Below are 1307 nucleotides of genomic sequence, written 5' to 3' on the forward strand. Positions count from 1 at the left end.
CACATAGCTGTGTGTGGTGTAATGTAGGTTAGGCCTGACTCCTTCGTTTTGTCGATTTATCTTTCAGGACAAACGTGGATTTTTAATGTCTACGTTTACTGTCGAAATTTGAGTCTTACACTGAGAAAATACACAGAATTTAAACGGGCCAAAACATTTGCTTGCGTTTTTCGTTCGGTTTCTAGTGTTATAGACAGACTAGGAGGAAATTATTATGGCTAGATGGGTGAAGCAGTCCCGCATACAGATCAAGGAGCAAGTAAAATGACTCCGGCATTGCTGTGCATCTCGAAAATGAAATACATTTTCTTTTCAAAAGTTGTGGCACACGTGTGTTTTGAAATCGGATTTTTTGGTCTCGACGGAGGTCTGTAGTGAATGTTCTCTAGATTTTTTTTTACTTATTCATTCATCCTTATCCTGAATATATAATTCATTTAGTTTTACGCTTTTTCCCTTGCTGGTCTTATCTCTTTACTGATTTTCCCATTGCCTTGATCTTAGTTCATCCAGAAACTCTTACACTATAGTTACATAATATAGATGACGCATACTGGTGTTTCAGTCGCCCTCAAATACTAGGCCTTTTAAAGGAGTTTTATTGAACCACAAAGGAAATAAAAAAAAATGGAGAAGAAGAGTAGGCAAAAAGTGCCTTTCATAATATCCAGTTCTAATCAAGAGAGAAAATGGCAACGGTACCTGCACACTGGCATCAGGTACAGGTATCGAGCAAACAATCAGCTCACTTTGTCATTATCGTTACGTCACACCTACCTTTACGTGTGTGTGACGTTGGTTCTGACGTGACTCACCTGCGGGCTCCAGGCATAGATATCAAGAGTCTGGAAGGGTCTCTGCGTGTATTCAAGTGCTGGAGATTCCCATGAGCTGTCAGGATATAGGGCCATGGCGGTGCACCTGCAATGTTTGTTAAGGATGAGACGAGTCTTTTTTCGTTTGTCTTATATACGTTATAGTATGGTGTCATGGGCAATTCGAGCTCGTTCGATATATAAAAACCAACAATTGATTACATCGCATTCTTTCTATAAATACAGATAAACAGATAAAAGAATAAATACCCAAAGTATGAATAATTAAGACAAATAGCGACACAGTTGTATTCATCTAAAAATCCCTAAAATACAAAGGTGAATAATGATGATAGAATTTATATTACAAGCCCACTCATGCTGTCTCATTTTCCTTGGGTAAAAAGTGTCCTTGGTGTGAGGTCTTCTCTGTCTTCTTACATTTTTTTTCTTAGTTATGTATATGGGCGTTTATTTGTTCATTACTGGAAC

At 38.0% G+C, this 1307-nt stretch overlaps 1 protein-coding gene across 1 annotated transcript in view; it reads right to left on the reverse strand.

Annotated features, from left to right (window-relative positions):
- Positions 1-1307, reverse strand: part of LOC119586566 — a gene marked incomplete in the record, with an annotated part of 19026 nt that overhangs the window by 10528 nt on the left and 7191 nt on the right. The window contains 1 exon segment of the mRNA XM_037935320.1: positions 816-921. Within this exon segment, the coding sequence (XP_037791248.1) occupies positions 816-921 (106 nt within the window).

The sequence above is a fragment of the Penaeus monodon genome, chromosome 21, assembly GCF_015228065.2.
Source record: "Penaeus monodon isolate SGIC_2016 chromosome 21, NSTDA_Pmon_1, whole genome shotgun sequence".
Taxonomy (NCBI): Eukaryota; Metazoa; Arthropoda; class Malacostraca; order Decapoda; family Penaeidae; genus Penaeus; species Penaeus monodon.